Here is a 23,838-nt window from a genome sequence, read left to right as displayed (position 1 = left end):
TTATATAGGGTTGTATTTTCTATAACATTTCTAACAACAAACATTGCATTGATAAAGATGCAGCGATAATAAAATATAGTAGAACTAAAATAAATATTTAAGTACAAAAATAGACATAGGTAGTTATTTTCTGATGGTACAGTTGAAAGAAAATGATTTTAGGGAACAAGGCTGGACAATCTTAGTTTCAAATTTAAGAAAATGTTTAAGGCGTGGTTTTGACCAAACAAAAAGCATGTCTGTAATCTGAATTTGTCCTTCCTGTTTACAACTGGTGCAGATTCTAAGAAATCATTAAAATAACTGCATGGTCATACGTTGAATAGATTACAAAAATATTAATAGTAGAAACCCATATGTGATCTTCAAAATCAGTTTAGCTTACTATAATTTCCAAAACAGAAAGCAAGCTTTGTTCAATAACTAGGTTGAGTGAGGGGGTGGGCTACAGGTAAATTTTTAAACACTGGTACAAAGCTATTTATTAATGATGAAGTTCACATTATGTTATGTGTGTGAAAATAATTAGAAAGATGATCCACCTTCTAAATATGTGTCAAATTTATAAAATACCTGTGTCCAAACAATAGAATATCATCATATTTAGAGCTTGTTCCAATGTTAATAAAATAATCTAAGGCAATAATTCTTTTCTGGCATTAAGTAAATATGCCAAATGCTATTTTACTTCTTGATATTCAAACTGTATAACAATTTATATCATTAGTGTTTTAAGTTTTCTAAGCCATCATGTACATACAAATCCATTATTAAGTGTATCCCTATTTTTTGTAGTATTCGGGTAATCTCACAGTGGCTGTGAATCAATGTTGCTATGCACTCCTAGTCCTAAATTCTTAACTATCTTTGTTTTAAAATAAGGAATTTTTTATTCATATTTATGAAAAGGAATTTTAATTGAATCAAAGGCAATCTGTTTTACAGTGAAAGTAAAAGCTCTAAACATATTAGTGATTCATGCATTAGAGCATAAAATAATTTACCCAGGTGCAAAATCCAAGCTAATCTAATGTTTACTTTGTTTTGGCCTTAAGTGAAAACATAACAAACAAAATTTATTCTTCCTGCCTTAAAGTGTTAAGAGATAGATAGAAGTTAAACAGATAAAGATGGAATGTCATCAACTAGAGCAGTTTGTAATTTTGTGAGGTTTTTTTGGTGATAAATATGTAGCATGTATTTTTAAGTAAGGCACATAGCTCTAATCATATTGTATATTTGAGCATGTTGTATATTGAAATCATATGACTTTCAGATGTATTCCTTTTGTTCATTTTGTAAAAATTACAGTAACTACCCAGGCTTGCCTTTTAAATAATAGATTTTACCATTTATCTTGAAATTAAAACAAATAAGATGGAGTAGTAGGCTAAAGAATGCTGTAGACATTCTAGCAAAATGATTGGATGACCATAACTAAAGAGAGTCATAGTAAAATACTACAGACACACAACACACACACAGACACACACACAGACACACACACACACACAGAAACTATGTGGCTAATGATTGTTTTGCCCTTTAGAGGATTTACTTCACGTGTAAGTGTAGTGGTCCCTTACAGAGAAGCAGCCAATCACTGTATTTGTGTTTTTGCTTTCTTGTCGCTACCATTTAAATGTGAAGGCTGTTTTGTCTTCTGACAGGGATATAGTAAGCAAGGAAGACATAAGCTGGAAAGGAGAGGATAAGCGATATCTGGAAGAATCAGAGCCAGCCTGGGGGCACTGAACATACAAGGAAGATAGGAAGGTAGAAGGAATAATTAATGCCAATCAGGAGGCTGGAGCTACAGCAAAGTGCTTTAACTAAAACCTCCCCATTCCTACCAACGTGGGCTCCTTCCACAGCCCCAAAACCATTTGTCTCTTTACATGTTGGTCAAGTGTTTAGGCCTAATTAATTATTATATTTCATCAGTAGAGTCTCGATCTGTGTTTATTTGATTAAAAACTTTTCATTATTGTAGTTCTGCTTATTTCATAAATATATATCTCCATATCTATTGATATCTGCAGATAGTTCTGTATCTATCCATATATCCACTAAGTAAACAAAGGAAAATGACTATACTTTGGTCACAATAAAAATTTTTGCAAGCTAAACCAGTTTTCCAGTCCTCTAAAATACAATAGGAAGTAGTAAATGACAAATCGGCATTAAATTATGCTCTGAGAATGACAGTTTTCAAAGTTCTTACCAAGGGCAAATTTATCCAGCTATGTTTTTAAATCATAATTTAAATATGCCTGTTGAAAGAGATGTGCTTTAATTGCATTATTTTATAAAGTTTTACAAGGATTTACTTACATATTTAAAACCTGTCCTATTTATCTTGTTTGAATAATTACTCATATAAATATGGTACAAATAGGTAGTCAGTAAGGTAATGGACATATTTTTGAAACAATAATGAAATTCTGGATTATTAATATTGAAAGAAGGTATAGTGATGACCAGGGGCAGCCTCCTCACTCTACAGATTAAGAAATTGAGGATGAAAGATAAGAGACAGAGATGGTCACAGATAAGAAAGCTAATAGTAATGGAAAACATTTCTTGAGAATTATTTCTTAATCTCTCTATTTGTTCAACAGTATCTGTACACATATATTATGTATATGAAATATATTTAAAATTTAAAGCCTTCATGGATTTGTCCATATTTGATGGGCAAAATATTTGTGAATAATAAAATTGAAATGATAAAATTAGATGCAAAGTGACAAGTTAATTTTTAAGATTTTCTTAAACTTTAAGTAATCTATAGCATACTTCTAGAGTTGCAGAGGATGATGTTGAATAATGACTTCTGATTCTCTGAGAAGTTAATATACATAAAGTTTTGCACCCTGTTGCAGTATCTTATAAATATTTCAGTTACTAGTTTAATGTAGTGTGAAGTAGAGAAGCACCTGCTGTATTGAATGAGGGAAAGACCTATAAATATACATAAAATTTTCTTTAAAGTTTTAAAGAGTTTGGGGAAAAAATGTATCTCTTCCTGTAAATGTAATAAAAATGATCTGGGTAGCTTTAGTGTATCTGCTGCTGACTTAGAATGTATTATTTTAGGAAATATTGAATTAAAGATTAACCTAGACATCCTTTAAACTTAAAGGTGATCGTTATTTGCAACAGATTTGTTTGTTTAAATATTTTAATTTTTAAATATTTTTAGATAATTAAATTTTTTTACATTGACCTTCTATTTCATCTTGAATCTAACCCAATGGAAGTCCTTATTCTTCAGAATCTGACATTTAAAGTGGTGATAATTACACATCATAAGTAACACTGAACAAAGTGCTAAAGGATTACATATATACATGCATGCGCACACACACACACACACACTCAATAAAACGATACTATTATTGAACATTTATTCTATTTCCAGTATCGTTCTAATGCTTTAGGAGATATAAAATTAAAATGACATGCTCCCTTCTTTTAAAGAGCATATTATCCAGATAAGTGAATTAGACTTTAAAAGATGAGGGAAACTATATTAAGTAGAGGAAAATGGAGACAGCATTTCAGGTGGAGGAGATTAAAATAAATATGGTGTATCTTCTCCTGTGAAAGGGCTTATTGTCGAATAAGTAAATTATGCTTTAAAATATAAGTAGGATACTAATTACTGGACTGTAATGGAATATTTCAGCTGTAAGGAAAAGCATTAACAAAAATGTGGAGATGTTAATATGAATGCCATGTATGAGATATTTATTGGTTTATTTGAATAGATTTTTGTTGGGGTGTAGCAGGAAACATGGTGAGATGACTCAGCTTTCTAAAGCTTTGAAAATTGAGCAGAAAAAGTTGTAGTTGATTGGAAAGCAATATGATTTCTTGTAGGTTTTTGATGAAAGAATTAACAGTATTAAAGTCCAGGAAGATTTGCCTGGTAGTCATATGTAGGATGGACAAGAGAGGTAGTGTTGGGAGAATCAAAAGACAGGAAGACTTGTTGTATTAGAGGTAAAAAAAAAAAGCCTAAGCTAAAATTATAGTAATAAGGAGATTGCAAAATGGGAATGAAAGGGCAAATTCAAGAATTATTTTGAAGAAAAATACAATAAACCTTGGTGATATACTGAATACAGACACCTAAGGAAAGACAGGTGACTTCAAGAATTCTCATCTCAATCTTTAGAAAATGCCTAGATTATTTGCAAAATTGGTTGACTATAGACATTGGGTTGGTCTGGTATGGGGAGGGTGACCAATTTGATTTTAGTTGTGCTGAGTTTGAGGTATGGCTATACATCCAGGTGGAACTCTCTCGTAGGCAGCTGGAAATACAGGATGGAGAGCTGATGAGCTTTAAGTGAGATTCAGATACATAGATGTTCAAGTTAATTCAAAGTCAGCAAAGGACTATACCGATAAAAGAGCACAGGGCTAGTTTTACAGTTATACAGATAATAACGACTGCACAGAGGATCATAAGTGTATGAATGACAGGTAATTCTTAATCCTTGAGCTATATGTAATTGAACTAAATATACTTATGTTCAATTGTGTTTATTTTTTTAAAAATCATCTTTCTGAATTGCACACTCATATTATTTCCTAGTTTATGTAATAATGATTTGCAAATGTTTTGTTCCTTTCATTTCTTTCTTAACCATAGTTTAACTCCATCCAATTTCAAAACCTCACCACATCGTTTTACATTATGAAACCTTTTACATCTGAGCATAGAAAACACAATACAGCCCTAACTAATATCCTGCTCATTAATGATTTGGAAGGTAACTAAAATTAATTATAGCTATGGAAGTCTTTTCCTTAGAAACCAATTCTTGAAGTACTTGATGTATACTCAATTAAAAAAACATTTTTTGCAAAAATGTTCCTATAAAAGGGTTTCATCTTCAAGGAATTCATGGAAAAGACTCTGACAAGTACAGTTTTCTGGTAACTGACTATACTGCTGAACTGAATGAATAAGCATTTTCAGAACTCTAATGGAAACTGATGAATTCATAAAAATGCTAACAAAAGATCAAGATAAAAAAAATTAATTACATGGGACTGAGTGAACTGATGAGGATGATTATAATTTTTGTGACTTTCTGTTTGAATTAAAAAAAAAAAATCCCACAAGGACTCAGAGGCAAAAAATATACAAATCAATTTTCACTGCAAAGTAAAGGAGCTGTTACAGTGGAGGATTACTGGACTGAGCATCAATATTATGACATAGTATGAGTGTGTTTCGTGTTTGGTAATTGCAGTCATTGTTGCTTGTGTTGTGGTCATCCATTTACAATGCTTGGTGTCAGCAAAGATACTGTGATGGTTCACAGAAATTGCTGAGGCTCTTGCTTTTAGCATTTCTTCATGGATTCAAAGAGATAACTTTTCCTGACAGTGTTAGAGAAGCAATATTATATTCCATGTGCAAAATAGAATTCAGGTGGTGATGGCAAAATACAGAGCAAAGATAATATTGTAAAAATAGTTTAAACTTCAGGTGAATTTGAACATCCCTTAAGGATTTCATATCTATGCATATATTATTGAATTTTAACATTTATAATATTTGTATTATCAGGCTTGGTATGGTGGTTAGATTTAAAAACTGACACTCATTCTGCAATATTTCTGAATAGAAATCAGATGGTAGTTAATGCATTTGTTAATCAAAATGTGATCTTTTGCTGAAAAATTTGGGAATATTTTTTGTATTCCAGTGACATCAAGGCATTAACCAAATCTTACTTTTTGAATGCTCTCAATGTGCAAGAATTGAGTTTACAGAGTATAAGATAAAAGTATGCTAAAAAGTGATGAAACAAAGTCTTTTTCTGTCCCTAGTGAAAATCAAGCAATTCCTCATTGACTTGAGAGTATAGAAACTACAAATAATATTCTTCTGTCACAGGGAACTGAATTAGAACATAGGAATTCCCTTTTCCTTTTTTTATGGGGTATGATAACAATTGAACACTGCAAAATGAGATAGAAGGGACTTGCTTGCACTCCTTGCTCTAGCCTTCTGTGTGATCTTGGGCAGATCCCTGATCTATCTAAATCTCAGCTTTTAATAGTAATAATATTGTTCTTATCTCCGGTCATTTGTTGCAGTTCAAAATGAGATAACATAGCTACATTTGTTTTTATAGTTGGCAAGTATGATGCAAAGGATATTATTGTTACTAATTCTATATTTCATTTCGAATAGTTTTTATTTAATTTGTCTTATCTGGGGTAACTCAGTTGGTTCTTTGGTGCCTTGTTTTAAACTCTTCTTTTAGTAGAAGGCAACTCTGCTTTTCAGAGACTTCAGAAGTTCCCACATTTTGTCTGCTCCCACCAGAGATGTCTTCAAAACAGCATAATTTCAAAAGAATATGCAGGCTTCATCCCTTTCTTTCCCGGATTTTAATCTGCTTTCTGCACAAGTATGAGAGCTCTTATAGCTAGCTCTCCTTAGGGCATTCCTGAATTAAACTAATAGTACCTTCATCTCCTAGAAATAGAGTGACCCTTGTAACTCTCAGTCCATTTAGATCCAATGTCTAGAAGTATATTCTCATTTCTGGCTGTTTGCTTTTGTGCTGGGGATAGTTATAACCTCCACTCCCATGTTCTGCTTCTCAAGTAAGTGTCAGACACTCCGGTGGCTCCATGATAACCCGTATTGTCACTAACCTAGCGGATCACCTGTTCTGACCAAGTATGTCATTTAAACGTATCATCAAATTATATGCTTTAAGTGTAGTGAACAGTTGAACATGGCTGAAGTGGACGGTGATTCTTGGAAAAATCCGGAATTGTGGCTGAAAACATGGCTTATAGTTATTCTGTGAAGGGATTTAATGTATATGGATTTTTTTTTTTTATGTAGCACTTACCTGCTTCTCATTTCTCCCCTATACAATCCAGTCAGCATCACCTGTCACTTGATTATTTAAAAAAAAAAAAAAGAACAAATTTGGATTCTGTAACCTTTCTTATTTGGAAGGACAATTTTATGTTCTCTTAAGAATTGTATAATATTTTATTCAATAAAATGTATAAACCCTTGGATCAATATTTAAAATAATGTATTTTCCCCACAAATAAAAAAAATACTATTGAAAATTTGAATATCAAATTTTAGATTTTTAAATTACTTTGGCACTTAAATTGAAAAGTAGTAATAGATCATTTGTTATTACATCCTCAGTTTAATTATATACCCATGAAAGGAAAAACAAAACCATAGTCAATATGTAAATAGTATATAGTGCTAAAAAGCTTTGTATTTTTCATGCTGAAATGTTTGTTTATACTTGATTTTGGAAATGGTTATATCTACTTTGTTTAAGACAAATTCCGTTAGAAAGCTGTTCAATTTCCCTATTACAACTAATTAAACCCCATATTTAAAATGAGGTGAAGAATTGCTGTGTCAACTAAATAATTAAGCAGAGTAAAGAAGAGCAGAAAATTCATAGTATCACAGTTACTACTGGTAAATTTTCAAACAAGATTTTTTTTGCCTTTATGATGCCAATGAAAGCTGAGGATTATTATGATATAATAATGATGATGAAGATATCAACTTAGATTGAATTTAAATTCCTTTCCTTTGTAGGAAGGTCACTGCAGGTTAAGGAAGCAGCAAGAAAATAGTGTTCAAATGTGTGAAAGTATATAGCTCCTTGGCTCAAAATAATATGTAATAATATAAAAATCAGATGTAGTTTGCCTCTGCTATGAGAAAATGTTCAAATAAATGTTAAATTTTGCATAATACAGTAAAAAGTATTTCCTCAATGAGCAGATTTTTTCATATATTACCTAGATTATTTTCCTGATATAAGTCTCTAGAGTAAGAAATCTTTAGATTATGTGCTTTTAGCTAACATTTGTATAGCGCTGCATAGTTTGCAAAATGCTTTGCATATATTATCTCTCATGCTTAGTTTTTTTCTTCTTCTTCTTTAGAAATAAACCTTCAGCTCAGAGATTTAGCAACATGTCACCAAGTACAAAATATACATGTGGCTGTAACTCAAGTTTTATAATCCTCATACCTGTAGTCATTCTGTTAACGTAATTTTTAGGCACTAAAGTCAGACAAATATATTAATAATGATAATTATAAAGATAAAAAGCCTATCTAAAGGGCATCATAAAATTTTGAGAATACAAAATTAGTACATGAAATGCCAATAGTGGAGCATAAGGCAATAGGTAATATATAGAGATTTGAAAAAAGTAAGCTTTGGGAAGAAAGTAAGCACTATGGAATTTCAGAAAGGAGAATAAACGTGAAGTGGGTGAACCAACGGAAAGGAAGAGGATTTTTCACTTAGTAAGAATAGCATAAACACAGACAGAGTGAGACAATTGGCCAGTCTACAGAATAGTTTGAATAAGGTTAAAAACATTGAGTCATATTATATAGAACGTTGAAATTCAGAGGCATAGAATGTTGTTAAACCTGATTCAGTAGCTAATAGAATTGATCGGTTCTAGAGAAGGCGAGTTCATGGTACAAAACTTAATGTGAAGATAGTTTGCAAAACAAAATAGAGAAAACGGGAAGCAAGTAAAAATTGAGTTCTAAAATCCACAATTCAGAACTGAAATGAAAGTGCATGGATGGGATAAAACAAAGAGGCATTATAAAAAAAAAAGTTGATATGGCTTAAGCATATCACATTTGTTTGTATTTAAGGAAGGAGATTAAAAGAAGATTTAAGCCTCAAGAACTCAGAGAAGTGCTATATCATTTTAGAATGGAAAAAATTGTTAAGGAGAGCTAGTATGGAAGAAGTTGTTGGGTTTAGTTTTAATAATTTTATGCATGAGGTAATGGTGAGCTGCCTCAGTAGGAATATACAAAGATGAATGGAAATACTTTGAGTGAAAATATGGCTATAAATTAAGAGGGTTTTCTAATTATCAGCACAGGAGTTAAAGCCATGAGTGTGTTAGGTCATTAAAGAGGGAGGAAAGATCTGAGAGCCAAGATTTAGCCAAAAGGGATCTCCTGTTAGTGGGGCAGAGAGCAAATAATCAGGAGCACATATCACAGAAGGTAAAAGAGAAGATATCAAAGGGCTGGTGTTCAGTAAGAATTTTAGTAGAAGCTGCAAAATGATTAAGTGATAGTCTTAAGGAAAAAAGACAATGGATTCAAAAAAGACTTTTACAGAGATGGAAGCTTAGGGTTAAGGAGGTATTAGGTGTAGAGAAATAGGAGGATTATCATTTTAGATGTTTGTCCAGAAATTGAAAAAGAGCGAGAGGATAGGCAAAAAGAGCATCAGAATAGCTCAAATATGCGTTAGATGCCCACTAGGTTTAAAACCTCATGCTAGAAAATTTGTAGGAGACACATGATAAATCAGAAACTGTATTTGCATGTACTCATTTACAATTGATAGAAGAGGGAAGATAGGTGCATTAATTTATAATGAGGAAGCCGGGCTATCATAGGTATGACCTGAAGCTCTTAGTGCTATAGATATGTAAAAAAGAGAGGGACACCTGAGTCATTCAAGTACTGACTGATTAAGCTTCTCTAAGAAAGACAGGTAAAAATACAGTGCCTTGAATCAGAAAGCATTTATTCCTCTTAACTCCATAGTCTATAGGAGTGCAGTCCAAGGATGGTGGGGCACCTCTGTCATCCTCAACATGGGGCTTCTAATAGTCTGTAGTCATCACCATTTCCTAAAAGATGGAGAAGGAAAAGAGAGTACAGGGCAAATATCCTTAAAGAGAATTCTCAGAAGTTGTACACATCACTTCTGTTCATATTGCAGAGGTTCAAATTTAGTTGCATTCAAGGGAAGAAGGAAAGTATAGTTTTATTAGCTGGGCAGCAATGTTCCTAGTAAAACTCAGGCAAGGCAGTGAATACTGAGGGCTAGTCACTGGTCTCTACCTTAGATATTTACTCCAAGAAAAGATCAGGAAAACTACAGCTAGATGATAGTATTGGAATTCAGTTGGAATTGAAGGGTGGGTGTAGGATTTGAATAGTGGAGAGGAGTAGAGAGTAGAGAATTACAGGTTAAAGGACAAGATGAGCAAAGAAATGCATAAGAATCAATATAGGATTTGGGGGGAAAGTGGCCAGAGCCTGGTGAGTAGGAGAAAAAGCAGTGGAACATAATCCTGGAATGGTATTTTGGAGCACAACGCAGAGGATCTCAAATTCCATGCTTAAAAGTTTGTAGGTAGCCTGTAGACATGATTGAAGATTTGTTTTTAATAGAGTTGTATCATTTCAGAAATTATTCTACATGAAAATTAACTGGGAAGCAGTATTTGGAGCTTATACATTTGGAATAAAAAGGGGAAAGACCAGCTGGGAGACTACTGCTACAGGATATGACAACCTGAACTGGCATTAATGCCAATGGAAATAAACAGGGAAGGAGGAGGGGAGGAAATGAAAGAGTCTTTCTGTAGGTAGACTGATATAAATTGACAACTGTTTGGAGGTCAGTGTTGTGGAGAAAAGGAATGTAAAAGAACTGAAGTTGACTCTAAAGTGTTCAGGATAAGTGAACCAAGGACTAGGGGCAGGACCTTTGCAGTTGTTGTTAGGGAATGCCAGCGGGTGATGCTATTGACAGAAATGGAGAAGACAATAAAAGGGCAGCATTAGGAAGAAAGATTAAGAGTTCATATTGGACATATTAATATCAAAAAGTCTACTGTCAGGCCATTGGAAATTCACTTAAGGTCTAGAGAGTGATTAGGGTGAAATATATAGATTTGAAATGACTGAAATTTTTTTTTATGGGCAGAAAAAACATGGAGGCCAATAGAATTTTTAAATGTGGTAAATCTGAAGAATTGGAAGGAAGGGATAGATACTGAAGCAAGATCTGTTGGAAATAGAAAGGATAGAGTTAACATAGCAGTTAATCTTAGAGGGGAGAGGTGATTCCGTTTAGAAAACAACCAGAGAATGAAACTAGAATCAGAGCTGTGTTGACTTAAACGTGAGGGAGATAAAGCAGACAAAGGGCAAAGCAGTACAAGGCCAGTGCAGTATGTGTGTGGGGTGAGTGCAGGATGGTGGTAATGCACATTACCACGATTAGGAGGATGTTAATGAATCAAATGGAGAGAGAAGAAAAGCTTTCTGAGTGTCACCATGAAGAACAAATTCAAGTTAAATAGCATGTTTGTTGGCTAGTTCTGCCTCTCTTGGGTACTCTGGAAATCTTCTCTAAGGAAAAAGCAGACAAAGTGGAGAATGTGAAAGGTGTACATAATTTGAATTTCAGTATTAGTTTGCCATGCATTTTTTCCTTTTGTTCAATTAAGTTATACAGGACTCCCTCACTGCAGTAGATATTAGTCTCTTGAAAGCAGTGCCAGTGTTTCCAGATTCTTCCTCCTTATTTCCCTCCATTTTCCCGTTCCTTCCTTCCTTCCTTCCTCCCTTCCTTCCTTTTTTCCTTCATTCCTTCCTGCCTTTCCTACCTTCTCAGAATTAAAAAAATATATGTATATTTTTATATGTACATGTATAAATACATACATATATGGAAAAGGAGGGCAGAATCCTGCATATTTATACTTCCACCTCCCCAACCCCTATCACTACATCTCCCTCCCCTCATTTCATGGAATCCCTTGAAGCACCTGTATAAAACTCAAAGGCTCATGGAATTCTATGTGAAAACGAGTGATCTTGATCAGCCAAATTACATCTTCTCAATATCTGTAGTTATGTTTCTAGGATTTATGATGTACAAACACTAATTCCAGCTCTTACAGACCAGCTTTGTGTTTATAGCTGATATACTCTCAGGAGTGGGAAAAGAACAGTTTAATTATCAAGGAATCAAAATAAGAGTCTGAATATGTAACTATAGGCAAAGTCACATTTTAAAATATTTATTGTTTAAAAACAGAGGTTATATAACTTGTCCAAGGGCATGGAGCTGCATGGTCCAGCTGCAGAGCCTGTGATCTGACCACTAGATCACATTGCCTCTGATGATCAATGAATTGTTTAGATAGTTAATTGAAAATGGTAATATTTTTAAAGACAGTCTTGGGTAAAGGTTGATGACCAACATTCTAATACTTCGAAATACTTTTAAAAATGTATATAACTATTTGCATTAGGGTAAAAGTAATAAGGGATTTAAATAAAAATGAAATGTCTAAAACCAAAGCTAGTTCTACTTCAGTCAGACATAACAAATCAGATCAGAATGTTTAATTACTATCCAATCAACCTTTCTGTTCAGTGTGTCAGTTTAACTTAGAGAACCAAACAAAACATTCCTTTGTTTGTCAAGGGTAGGGTATTAAAACAAGGGTGTTCTAAAAATTGCAGTAGAAAGATGAAAATGGTTTGTTTGATCTTCAGAATTTTAATATGTCAGAAAGATTATTGTGAAGAAAATTGGGCTTTCTGAAGTGACAGATACATTATTCAAATAACTTTGATTGAATGCAAGATTTTTTAATGCTTTCATAAAGGGCACACACACTAATTTGGTTTATAAAAGAGTGGCTTTAAAATTTGAGATATTAAGGAAATATTTTGTTAGTTTAGTAATTAGACTAAGCATTTTTAATTATGGCAGTGATATTTTTTGATAGTACCATTAACTGAAACATATATCTGGATTATAATTAGAATAAATTAATTTGTGTGTACACTTGACAATTTAAAAAGTCCTCAGTTTGAATTATTTGAGAGATGTTATTAATATTTCTAAAACCATCTATAACTGGCCTCAAAAATTAGATTGGTTTTCTTTGTCTTAAAACAGTGATTCAAATTAATTGTAGGTTTGAAACCAAATAATAAGTGGAAACCAATCAGTCTCAATATGCATTCCTGCTTCTAACACTGCTTTGATAGCCTGCATATCACCATTCCCTCTGAAACCTATAATGATGTCAGAAGCATGTTATCAGAATGCAGTTCATTCTGATTCGGTTTTCTATTTAGATGTGAGTTTGTTACACATAAAGAAATAAATCCATCGTACTGTTTTCTTAGAGGTATAATTATTCACTGATCATTTAATCTCTGTCACTTTGGCAGTTGCTGTTATATCACAAAAAATTCTTGGGGTGATTTTGTATCATTTCTTCTGTCTATAACAATTTTTCCACAGTTTTAAAAATGTTTATTTCATACCTAAGTTTGTTTTCTTTTTTAATGATTTTCTAGTCTTTAAAACAAATTTTTTTAATCCTGCATGTGAAAAGCCTATATCTTAAAAAATGTTCTTGGTTTACTGATATACAGATTTTCCTCTCATAAGTCATATATGGTAAAGAAATGCTGTTTATCATCTTAGCATGGTAATTAGCTGATAAGGACAGGGATCATTAAAACCTACAACTTGCTGTCATGCATATGAAATTGTACTATAAAAATGCTTATTTCTGGTTTCTACTTAATCTTACCTGTCTTTCTGTTTCTTTTGCAGCAAAAATGTTGGATAGAATGTCTTCTCACTGCCATTTAAACATATTCTTTTCTTCTGTCAATTACCACAGGTTTAGTCCCTATGAGTGGTATAACCCACACCCTTGCAACCCTGACTCAGACGTGGTGGAAAACAATTTTACCTTGCTAAATAGTTTCTGGTTTGGAGTTGGAGCTCTCATGCAGCAAGGTATACGATTCAGCCTGCTATTTCCCTTGGGCACCATGTCCCACTCTTTGCTGGGTGTGACAGTTCTTGCTGGCACAAGTCGCTTGCATGGGTGCCTCTCTGCATGTAACCATAATCCAGCTTCTTCATCTACCTAATGCATTTAGGCGTTCTCAAATCCCATCCAAGAGAGATTCTGAGAAAATAATTAGCTTTTGCAATTGCACATACAGTATACTCATCTAACTTTTTCTTAACCCACAGTAGATACATTATCTCATAGATAACCAAGCTAACCTGATCCATTAGCTAGAAGCTGCATTTAAAGTACTATTAAGATTGCATCTCCTTGAGACAAGAATACAGTGTACTGCTCCTGTTTCCTGTCTCATTTTGATGTAAAAAATTCCCTTTCATATCAATTCTTGATGACTAGATGCCTTTGTATTGCATGATTAGTAAATCTACTGCATATTAATTTGCAAAAATAAAATATTTAACCATTTAGAGTTACCTTTTCAAGTAAAATATTAGCTGCATCTGATAGTATATAAGAATATAAAGTATTGCATGCTCAGAAGTGCATGCAAAAATACTCTTTCACAATTATTTAAAATTTATAATATTAACGGTAAAAGTAAAAACTACATTTCTCAGAAAATGACATAATACATGCAATATGTCTTAATGGTATATATATAACTATGAATTCATTATTTTACTCTCAGTTCTCCCAAGCTGAATTTATTTTTGTTTTTGCTGCTGTGATTTCTTTTATTAATCTTTTAATATTTATATAAATTAATGTCAGACCTACTACTCAATATAAAAGATTTCATTAGCCAAGACCGAAGACTATTTTATGCATTTAAAAATGTAATATTTTTAAGTTTTAAAATTTAGTAAATAAAGCAAAATGCCCAAAATTTGAACAACTGACCATGACCGGATTAAGGAAAAAAACCATATTTCTTTGTAAGAGTTACCACACCTATCATAAAGGTTTACCTTAAATTTTAGAAGTGTATTTGTTATCCACTTTGAAGAAATTCATTTGGTAATTGCATTACAGATCTGAAGAAGAGAAAATTTATTGTTAAGTTATAAAATGTTGTTTATAAAAAAGGTACTTTGCTTTTGCATGTTTAATATTATGCATAAATCCATTAATTCATTACTGTTTCATTTATAAACTACTTCCTAAAGTGAAAATAAGTAATTTCATGTTAAAAGGAAAAAAAATAATTTAACAAATACATTTTGCAAGCAATTCTACTGAGTTGAGATAATTTTTCCTTTTAAAAATATAAATATCCATATATATAGCTTTATAGGTATTTAAACCTAAAACTTGAAAATTCAGAGAACTCTTACATGAACTAATCTAATTTTGTGGCATCTCTTTCTAAATAAAATGAATAATCAGTAGTTGTATTTGCCCTTTCCTACACTTTGGGTCCAGTGTTGTTTTGGTTTTTTTTCTTAGGTTTATTTACAGTTGGAAGATAATATTGGAGTTCTTTTAAAATTTTAGAAGTGAATAAAAATCTATCCTATGAGACAAGCATCTTTTATAAGTAGCACTGGGTTATGCCATTCCCCTAGGCAAATTACTAGTCACCGGCTAATAATTAACCTTAATAGCCTGGAACAAATTATTCTCATAATAAAGATCTGACCATAATAAAGATTTTTAAGTGATTTTTCCTACCACTTTGGAAAATAAAATATTCTTTTTTACTTATATTTTATAAAATATTTGGAGACTTTTGAATATGTATACTGGTGAGATGAACTTGATATCTTTACAATCTAGCAATTAGAAATAAGACTATATCTGATATCTCTGAAAATGATGACAAGTAATCCGAACAATGAAAAATTCAAATATACATTTGCTTTGCCACATAACTACTTCACTGCTGGTGGATACATGAAAGAGGAACCCATACTATTCTGGCTGATGCCCAGCTCCCCAGGAATTAGTGGGATATAGTGCTGGACATGACGTTACCTTGAGTACATGACAGTCAGCCCCTAACCAGGCTCTGATTCACAAGCCTAGGAGGTACTCGTTTAAGTCCTTGGGTAAGATATGAACTTGTGGTAATTGGGCCATTTTTGTCGAATGTCTCCACTGTTTTTTTTTTTCCTTCCCAGTCTTGTTTGACTTTATTGGTGTTGTTGTTAAAAAAAAAAAAAAAAAAAAAAAGTAGACTGGGCAGCCATAGCTGCTGATCATCTTGGGAATATTGAATATTTTAGTGTTTTGGTGTCCGAGTGTGTGTCTGACAGGGCCTAGGAGCAACTACGTCAGAAAGGTACTTTTCTGTTTTTTTTCCTTACAGAGTGGTAGGCAGAGTCTGGAGCTGGAGTTGGCTGTCATGTCCAAGTCTGTCTGCTTTTTAAAATGTTGTTTGTTTGTTTGTTTGTTTGAAATTGGTAGGGTGAGATGAACTGCAGTATAAGATGGGCTGTTTTGATAGAGCCAAGTCATGATACCACTTCTTTTCAATGTTAACATGAATAATTTGTTGTATTTTTCATTCCTTCTAAAGATACAGTTACCTTACTGCATCCGTTATTATATTAAAAAATATGTTAAACAAAACAGAAAATGGAGTCCATCTTTGCTTCATTCCATTTTACTCAAACCCTATTAAAATTAATTAATTTGTAGCCAATGCTTTCTTGACTGTAGGTTCAAAATGATTAAAAGTGGATAGTAATATATATATCCATAAATTTAGTATACTTTTTTTATAAAAAAAGTTACACATGCTGATATGTGTTCGTTTCAATATTAAGACTGCAAATAATGTGGTAAAACCAACGGACTCAATTTAAAAATTGTTAGAATTTTATTTTTTAACCTAAATTAAATAAAATTAATAATACTCAAAAGCAAGATATAATTATCAGATCTCATTCTCTTATTAATACCATGAGCAGGCAACTCCAGCCATGTTTTGTAATATAATTATGAAATTTTTATATGTGTGTAAAAATAAATTTATGGCAACTTCACTATTTATTCTTATTCTGATTTCCCTCATTGAGGCTAACTATAGTGATAGGAGACATTTGTTTATGCATAAGAAAATAATTTACTACCTATTTTAAAATAAAAACTGGACTAAACCCCACAGCTCAAGAAATGTGGATAATTAAAATTATTTTCCTACAACGTTACTTTTATAAATGGCAGTATAGACAAGATTTTTGGGCTTCATGCACATGAAAAATGAAACTTTACATAAATAAAGCTTGTTAAGAAATGGATTGGAATGTACATTAAGTCATTTCTTCGAAAACCCACAGAACTAACAAGATATGAAAATCTATAAAAGTGGTTTATAAACTAGAGTGAGAGAGAGAGAGATTTCTCCCTTCTAAGGCTATTTTTATAAAGGTTACCCAGTCATTAATATGTAATTCTTATTTTGCACTGTCTCAGGTAGAACTTGAGTCTCCTGTCACTATACTTAAACTCAGATGTCCTAAGAGACTACGTATTATCTGAAATTAGCCTCTGCCCTCCCAATGGTTGTTCCTTGCTTACTACAGAGATATGTAAATCTGTGATTTAAGCTTTTATTACACAGTGATTCCATTCTGCCACTATGACCAAAAGTACCTGACTGCTGATCAAATTCTCTGTATTCGTTTCACCTTTTCCCCCCAATCTCTGTTAGGTTCTGAGCTCATGCCCAAAGCGCTCTCCACCAGGATAGTGGGAGGCATTTGGTGGTTTTTCACACTTATCATCATTTCTTCGTATACTGCTAACTTAGCAGCCTTTCTGACAGTGGAGCGCATGGAATCCCCTATTGACTCTGCTGATGATTTAGCTAAACAAACCAAGATAGAGTATGGAACGGTAGAGGATGGTGCAACCATGACTTTTTTCAAGGTAAGTCCTACTGGTTATCCAAAATTTATGTATTAAGATGATAGAATGCCAACAAACCTTTTTCTATTAATGAATTTAAGAGTGTAGCGACATTGTTATTTGTGCAGAACAATCAATAGCATATTCCTCAGGTGGTGGAGAGGTATACAACTAAATATACGACCATCAAGGCAAAACATTTTTATACTTGCAAATGGCAAGGAGTTGTTGCTTTATAAGTATTCCATTTTTGTTTGGAGGAGAATCTGTAAAAAAGTAAAATTATTTTTCCCCAACAATGTTTTATCTTTGAATGTAAATAAATAAATAAATATATTTACTGAAGATTGAATAGTAGAGTCAGACTCTACAAGGCATGGGTATTCCAGAAGAATAGAATGATTACATGTAAGAATGTTTTCCATACACACATTTCTTTCTGTTATGATGAGACAAGGTCAACTTGTTCAGAGCCTATAGAAAAAGAAGGAAAATAAGGACTGTTAGAAACAAGCAGGAACAGTTCCTATTCTCTGGACCTTCATCCATCTAATATTCTGGAAGACACAGAATCTCAAAATGGGCTACCCCATTGAACTTGCAATGGTTTGCAGTGGGTCAGCCTGTGGAACATTTAAATGGAAGGTGTGCTTGCACCAAGTTCCAAGCATATAGAGTATCTTGCTCTCCTCTTTATTATTCAGATCTTCTCCTTGCTTCTGCTGATCTCACTGGGCCAGAGTAGACCCAACGAGGAGATTCCATTTTAGGGAATCAGTATCACGTCATAATTTCTTTTCTATTTTACTAAGTATTTTTACGTTGTTTGTAGTTTGGGCAAATTTTTAAGCCTTGGTATTTTCCTTAACTGTTCACACGAATGCAGTTGGCAGTTCAAGTGGGTAGTAGAAGTGGTAGATGGTTTTTCTTTTAAAAAAATAACTGACTCCAGTTATAAAGCAAATTCTTTCAACATTCAGTAAGTGCCTACTGAGTACCAGAAATTGTACTACACGTTGGGTATGCTAGAGCAAATAACGTCTAATTCTCACTTTTAAGAAGGTTATAGTTTAGTTGGAGACAGGGAAGACTAGATCAAGGATCATATAACTGGGTTTTACTTAACTTTGCCAAATAATTATGCAACTTTCTTTGTAAAAATTCTTACCAAATTAAATCGGCTTCTTTTAGGGTTCTGGAGGACACCAAATACCCAAAGAATGAGATAGATTGATTGTTTTAGTCAAATCTATATAATTCTTAAAATTTCATTACTTTCAAAGAGAATATTTTTTATGCCTAGATTAAAGATTGGATGCATATTTTTTATTCAATTGGAAAATTATTATCATTTAATCAAATTTATTGAATAATCATATGAGCAAAGCATTATGATCAGTATGGTGCTATTTGTCTATATTAACTGCAATTGATCAATTTTCCCCAATTGACTATTTAATATTAATAGATTGTTTTTCTTATAAAACACTTTTTTTTTTAATAAAAAAGAAACCAGCTGTCGAAAATTCTAAGTGTACATCATCGGTGTCTTTAACTTTGCTGGGAGTGAATATGTAATGCATTTAAATTATTACAATATTCAAGGGAATTTTGAAGTTGACTTTGTACAATAATACAAATAAAATACTAATGCAAGTGATTTGATACCAGAAGTAATTATTTCTGTTTCACAAATACTTCAGAGTTTAAATTTTATTTTTATTTTCTAGAAGGCTCAAATATCTTAAGTTTCAAAGTTCTTATATATTATGAGCAAGGTATAACTCTGGAAGATCAGTGTTTAAAATTTTTCTCCTTTTCCCCGTCTTTAAGCTTATTTTCTCCCTTCTTTGTCTTTCTTGTCTTTCCAACTTCTGTTTTGCTAATTTTGTTTTTTGTTTAATTCAGTTGCTCTCTTGCAGTGTCATTTTGCCTAACTTCACTTTTCTTTGCTGTTCACTTTTCTTCTTACTCTCATCTCATTTTCCTTTCTCACACACGGGTGCCTCTAGCACCCAGAGAAAAGTGACATGAAACAACTTTCTGTTTCCAACAGCACAGACTTTCTTTCTGTAAAATTGAAGCCTTTTGGAATGTACAATTGTCACAATAAAAACCACACAGTGATAATCACTAAGTTGACAATTATGTTGATAACTTTATCACATGCTGAATTCTTACTGTTGAAATTTGAAAAAGCATTAGAATTTAAAAGGATACAGTAAATGTTGATTTTTCTTTAGTTATTTTGGTGTAGCCCTAAATGATACTAATTTCAACCTCATATTGTGGCTTGTTAAACTATCTACTTATACCAGCCATTGGTATGAAATTAAAAAAAAAAAAATTCCCTAGCAATCTATAATTGAAGCAACTGCATGGTCATTTTGAAATTCTACAATGAATCCAAGACTATTGTGTATAGTCGATTTACATCTGATACCATTCTTTTATTTCTTAATTAACAGCAATGCATACAAACACTCTAGGAAGCACCCTTAAGGCATTGATTTCTAAAGGAATTTCCATCCTGTTTTTACTAATTGAACAAGACTCTGCTGTTAACTCATTATTCTGAAACAGCTCAGTTCCAGAAAATTATTTTAAAGAATGTTAAAGTTGTGTTACTACAAGCAAAAGCTGGCTCAAGATACCTGGCTTTAAAGGGGGTGAGTCTTCAGTATTGCAAAACACAGAGTTACACCACCATTCTACAACATTGAATAATTCCTCTTCCAAAGAACATACTTGACTTAGTTCATTGACCTTACATGTATATTGTCTTCAAGAAGAGTTCATTCTTCTTTTCTTCTGTATCCATTACACTCCACACAAATTCTCTCCAGGGATAAATGTAAAGCCATGACTGGCAAAATAACTCAAAATCGAACAGATGGTGCTTCTTCAGTGTTATCCCATGTAAAACAATAGAAAGCTATATGACATCACCAATATGTTCTTAATTATATTTAGATAATAAAATTGCTGAGGGCCCAAGGATTTTATTGAAAAACAATAAAGTAGGGATAAAACATTCTGAGAATCTGGGAACTTGGTGTAGCAGAACTGAAATCTCACCCCAGGGCTGAACACTCTACAGAATGTCACCCAGCAACAGCACATTCTTTCTCCTTGAAGTATAACTTTAGCTATAACTATATAAAAACTATATAACTCAGCTATAGCCTGTAGGTGTTATGGTCTCTTTTGAGAATCTCTATATTTTCAAAGTAAGTCATATGTTTTACAAAATGATGCTGAAATCACCTTGTTTCTGTGCAACTTATGACTCAGGTTTTTCAATTTCCACAAATTCTCTCTGTGGATTTGGTCTACCTGAAATCTCTGGCTTTGCCACATATGCTGATATAGTCTGTCTTCCCAAAAGGTATCAAAGGAAATGCATATCCTCTTTCATGGTTATTAGAAAAGATTTCTGCCACATGTTAAAATGACATTAAAATGGTATCAGATACCTAATGTGAATCACTTAATACTTCTGAACACATAGTCTACAATTTAGAATAGTTGCTGAGAGGGAAAGAAACTATGGAATCAGAGAAACCTGAGCTTAATTTCAGACTCCACCACCTATTGGCTGTATTTAGATGAGACACTGCCCCTTGTCAACCTCTGACTCCTCATCTCTAAATTAGAATGACTAACAGAACCATTCTCACAATTTTTTTTAATGTTAAATGAAAACTCTACATGATATGCTAAGCGCCTAATAAAAGCTTGATAGACATTATAAATTACCGATACTAGAATACATGGCTAATTTTAAAAATTCAGAACTTAGAATGATTTTAAACATAGTCAAGTAAATTATGTTCCTATGACCCACAACTAGATAATTTTAAAATAGATTTTAAAAGATCACACCATGTTTATCTTATTTAAATTGCTTCATTCTTCTCATTATTGTTGTCACAAAGAAGGAATAATTTGATAAGTGAAATTTTTTAAAAATCTGAGGGGGCAGTTCTCAGAAGCTATTTTCTAGGCTATGTATTGTGAAATAGTATACTGAGATGCAATTAACAATTCTTTTGGGAATTTATGCCAAATCACAGGTAAAGGGAACTTTAAAAAGTACTTAATATGAAAATATGTTCTTTCTTAATTTTAATTTTTTTTTGTAATCTAATAAGTAGGATGTCTTATTTCAGCCAGTTTCATCATGCATCGTATGCTCTCAATTATAGGATATGGATGTTCAGTTTTAAGAATAAATTTTTATTCAATAAATATTTACTTATCTCTTATGTGGAAGGGATTGTGTTAAATCTTAGACAAATATTGTGCATCTCCCAGCACCTCCCAACACTTGTCTACCTCCTATATATCCTTCTGTTTCCTTTACTGCCATCCTGGTTCAGAACAGTGTCACCTCTGTCCAGGGTTTTGCAACATTTCTCTTTCCCAATTTTTTTCCCTGTTGTTCTCTACACTCTACAAGGTGACTTAACACCCTCCAAAATCACCCCCCTTCTTTGCTTTAGGATAAGAACCTAGCTCCTTATCAGGTTTACAAGGCACATTGTGGTCTGACTTCTTTTTATTTTTTAGCCAGCTGCTCTCACACTCTAAACTCCAGCCAAACTGGTTAGTCCGTGTCATATGATGACTACATGATACACCTCCTTCTGTTAATGCTTTTCTGCCCTTATCTACCAACCTAATTGGTTATATTTTCTTTATTCCTTGGATCCAAATTCAATTAATCCAGGCAAATTTTCTTGATCCTTTCCTCTACCCAAATCGACCCAGTCTGGGTAAGGTACTCCTTTTTTAAATTCTCTGAGCACGTATACCTCAGTTATTAAATTATCACCCCAAACTGTATTCCATTGGTTCTTCTGTTTCCATACTACACTGCACAGCACGGGTACATGAATTGAATCTGTATCATTTACACTTGGATCTCCAGTTCCCAGCACAGACTTTGCATGTGTTTTGGGCTCTATTAGTTAACAGTTGCCACAATAATGTTGCTTAACAAATGACCAAAAACTCTTAGTGGCATGTAACATAAACCTTCATTGAGCTTGTAAGTCAGCTGTCCTACTCCTAGAAATTTGGAGGCCCAGAGGCTTTTCTATTAATACCTTTGGAACAGACTCTATTTCTGCTAAGCTTTTTTGGCCTTTAAATATATCCAGTTGAGTCCATTTATAATCTAAAAACCACACCCACAGTTCATATTAAAATGTGCCTCTCTCTAGACTTAATCATTGCTACTTTGGGCTAGAAGATTTTTAATCCAGAGGAGAAAATCTACAAGGCATTTCCTTAACTTTTTCAGAGGTTTTAACAAAGCACCTCAAGGCAACATGCTTAATCTGATTTTTAATTAAGGCCTGGAGCCATGTTGAAACAATTTTGAGAACTTTTACTGGCTTGAGACACTGAAGATCGCAAACAATTTTATTACCCAACCATACAAATTCTAGCTCCTCCATATCACCTCTAAATTCTGTTTGCAAACTGCCCAGTTCTTTATAAAATTATTTCCTCCTCCTCCTCTTTGTTGTTCTTCTTATTGTTAATAGTGTATCTCTTTCTTGTACTACCTTATCCTATGTAGCTAAATTTACCAGCTGGTACTTTGAATATTATGTCTATTTGTCTGAATATTTCTTTGTCCAAGTCCAGAAGATTATTAGTATGCTTTCTATCTTCTAAGTTACTATAAAACACACTTTAAAAATATTATTGCCCCCTAAGTTTACAGATTCCCATTTTCCCAACCTCCTCTAATGATTTCATTGTTATCTGTTATCAGTGTTACATAGTTAGGTTTCCTTTAAGGTGGCAACTCACTTTTTTTTAAATCAAATTCTGTACGGTTATCTATTGGCACAATGAATATCGCATTCATTGATGGAACATCTATGACAGAGGTTTTAGGTAGAATGTGTGTTTACTTTCAAAATTTCTCTGCTCTGTAGAGAGCTAAAAAGTTTTCTTCAAAATATGTAGCCCTCTATGGAATTTCCGTTTTAACCTTGGGTTAAAAAGTCAATTTATTCAGAAGTGTATGAAGTTTACAGTGTTAGGAATGCAAGCAAGTGGATTAATCCATGGGGGGGGGTAGTTTTATTTCTTGTTACTTAGCAACAAAGAGGGTTTTATTTTGTTTTGTTTTGTTTTTGTTTATGCATAGTTCCCCTCTTTAGAAGAACTCAGTACATTCTAAATGCCAGCTCATTAATCTTCACAGCAACCCCTAAGGAAGGTAGGAAGCAATTATCATTATGCTCATTTAACAGATGAGGAAACTGGGCCATGGAGAGGTTAAGTGACTTATTAATTATGAAA

At 32.9% G+C, this 23,838-nt stretch overlaps 1 protein-coding gene across 7 annotated transcripts in view; it reads left to right on the top strand.

The window, feature by feature from the left end:
* GRIK2 (glutamate ionotropic receptor kainate type subunit 2) overlaps positions 1 to 23,838 on the top strand; it is a 639,626-nt gene that overhangs the window by 519,416 nt on the left and 96,372 nt on the right. For 4 of the 7 annotated variants that reach the window (XM_007169639.3, XM_028163387.2, XM_057528054.1 and 1 more), the window contains 2 exons: positions 13,525 to 13,643; positions 17,318 to 17,535. The exons of 1 other annotated variant lie outside the window; for it this stretch is intronic. In XM_007169639.3, coding sequence (XP_007169701.1) covers positions 13,525 to 13,643; positions 17,318 to 17,535 — 337 coding nt within the window. Of the gene's footprint in view, positions 1 to 13,454; positions 13,644 to 17,317; positions 17,536 to 23,838 lie in introns of those variants that run through there. 2 more of the 7 variants (XM_007169640.3, XM_028163388.2) reach the window with 2 other exon arrangements.

The sequence above is a fragment of the Balaenoptera acutorostrata genome, chromosome 14 (assembly GCF_949987535.1).
Source record: "Balaenoptera acutorostrata chromosome 14, mBalAcu1.1, whole genome shotgun sequence".
NCBI lineage: Eukaryota > Metazoa > Chordata > Mammalia > Artiodactyla > Balaenopteridae > Balaenoptera > Balaenoptera acutorostrata.
Note: the sequence above shows the minus strand (reverse complement) of the source record. Positions and strands in the feature narration are given on the sequence as shown.